Source organism: Dendronephthya gigantea, unplaced genomic scaffold (assembly GCF_004324835.1).
Source record: "Dendronephthya gigantea isolate DGI-Jeju-01 unplaced genomic scaffold, DenGig_1.0 000073F, whole genome shotgun sequence".
Taxonomy (NCBI): domain Eukaryota; kingdom Metazoa; phylum Cnidaria; class Anthozoa; order Malacalcyonacea; family Nephtheidae; genus Dendronephthya; species Dendronephthya gigantea.
Window position 1 is genome coordinate 1061999 of NW_021163083.1, and position 1700 is coordinate 1063698.

The 1700-nt window shown below is 35.9% G+C and overlaps 1 protein-coding gene across 1 annotated transcript; it reads left to right on the top strand.

The window, feature by feature from the left end:
* Positions 1-226: 226 nt before the first annotated feature.
* Positions 227-1020, top strand: LOC114531639 (trigger factor-like). Its single transcript, XM_028553254.1, has 2 exons — positions 227-443; positions 507-1020. The coding sequence occupies exons 1-2, from the start codon at positions 372-374 to the stop codon at positions 696-698; spliced, it is 264 nt and encodes an 87-aa protein (XP_028409055.1). The 5' UTR covers positions 227-371; the 3' UTR covers positions 699-1020.
* Positions 1021-1700: the final 680 nt, after the last annotated feature.

The window sequence follows — 1700 nt, forward strand, 5'->3', positions numbered from 1 at the left end:
TGAAACCACACATTTTATGAAATCAAAATAAACCAGATATTTTATGATATTCCCAGACATTTGAGGCTCCTCTGTTTTTAATTTTCAATTTTTGGATTGCATGCAGTTCAGATCCCAACCCTTGCATGGTTATATCTTGCATGTTTTGTCAGGAGTAATGAGTAAGTATACGTGATCAGGGGCCCGGGTCATTTATACTTTCTGTATGCTCGACTGACCTAGTCCGGCATAGGCAAAATATTGCTCTTGGAGCACACAAAAAAAGAGATGCATGTTGAGAGGGGGGTTTAATAGTCGAGTGTTAAATGTCTGTCTCATTTTTGCATGAATGCATGTGTTAAATCTTGCTAAATTTGCATGTAATTTCGAAAATGCATGAACATTTTGTATTTGCATGTACAATGAGCGTCGTGGTGGAGATGATGTTGGTGGAGCTCATGCAGGTAACATACCATAGGTGAGCTTGTTTCATATCATTTCAGATGTTAAGAAATGAATCATTTCAGATGATGATGGACGACCCGATGATAGATGATGATGGACCACCTGATGACGATGACCAGCAGACGATGACAGATGATGATGGACTGCCCGATGACCATGACCAGCAGATGATCACAGATGATGATGGACCACCCGATGACGATGACCAGCAGACGATGACAGATGATGATGGACTGCCCGATGACAGAAGATGATGGACTGAAGACAGGTTTGATGGGTGGTATTACTCAGTTTTCTTGCATTCTATCCTGTGCATGCTGGTTTTCCTGGTGGTCTGCACTAAATGTGTTATACATTAAGTGAAATTCCTATTTCCTATTTTGACATTGATGATAAATAAAAATTCCGGATTGCATGCAGAGCAATTAAATTAATGTATACAGCATGTTTGATTCTTGAAAATGCATGTTCCTGTTTTATTACTTAATGTGTAATGCAATTGGTGAAATTAATGCATGATATTACTAAAGTATCCAATGGTGTGGCTAAAAATGATGAAGCATGAACTCAACTTGAAGAATGGAATTTGTACAAAGGTAACTGTGAACAAGAACCAGGTATGCATATGATTGTATTTGTTTGTTGGCACATAAGGCATTGGCATCAAAAATTTGCAACAGTAATGCATGCCACAAGATTGATTTCCCTAAGTGCATGTGCGAATGAAAATAGCCAAAATAATAGCATGAATTTTAGGTGGTCGATGTATTTTAACAGGTATCAGATCCAAAATTAGTTGTGAAATATTTCGGTTATGCATGCCACAATTTAACATAAATTACATTGTTCTAAGTAGGGTAATTGGCTTTCTAAGTGCATGTGATGGTAAAAATAATTGCCACAGTAATAGCATGATTATAGACGACCGTATTCTTACATGTATAAGATCAAAAATTAGGTGTAAAAATTTTTTGTTTATGCATGCCACAACATATAACACATTGCTCTAATTAGGAAATTGGCTTTCTAAGTGCATGTGGATGGTAAAAATAATTGCCAGAGTAATAGCATGATTATATACGGCCATAGTTAAGTCTTACATGTATAAGATCAAAAATTAGGTGTAAAAATATTTTGTTTATGCATGCTACAACATAGAACACATTGCTCTAATTAGGGAAATTGACTTTCTACGTGCATGTGATGGTAAAAATAATTGCATAACATGTATAAGATCAAAAATTAGCTGAAAAATA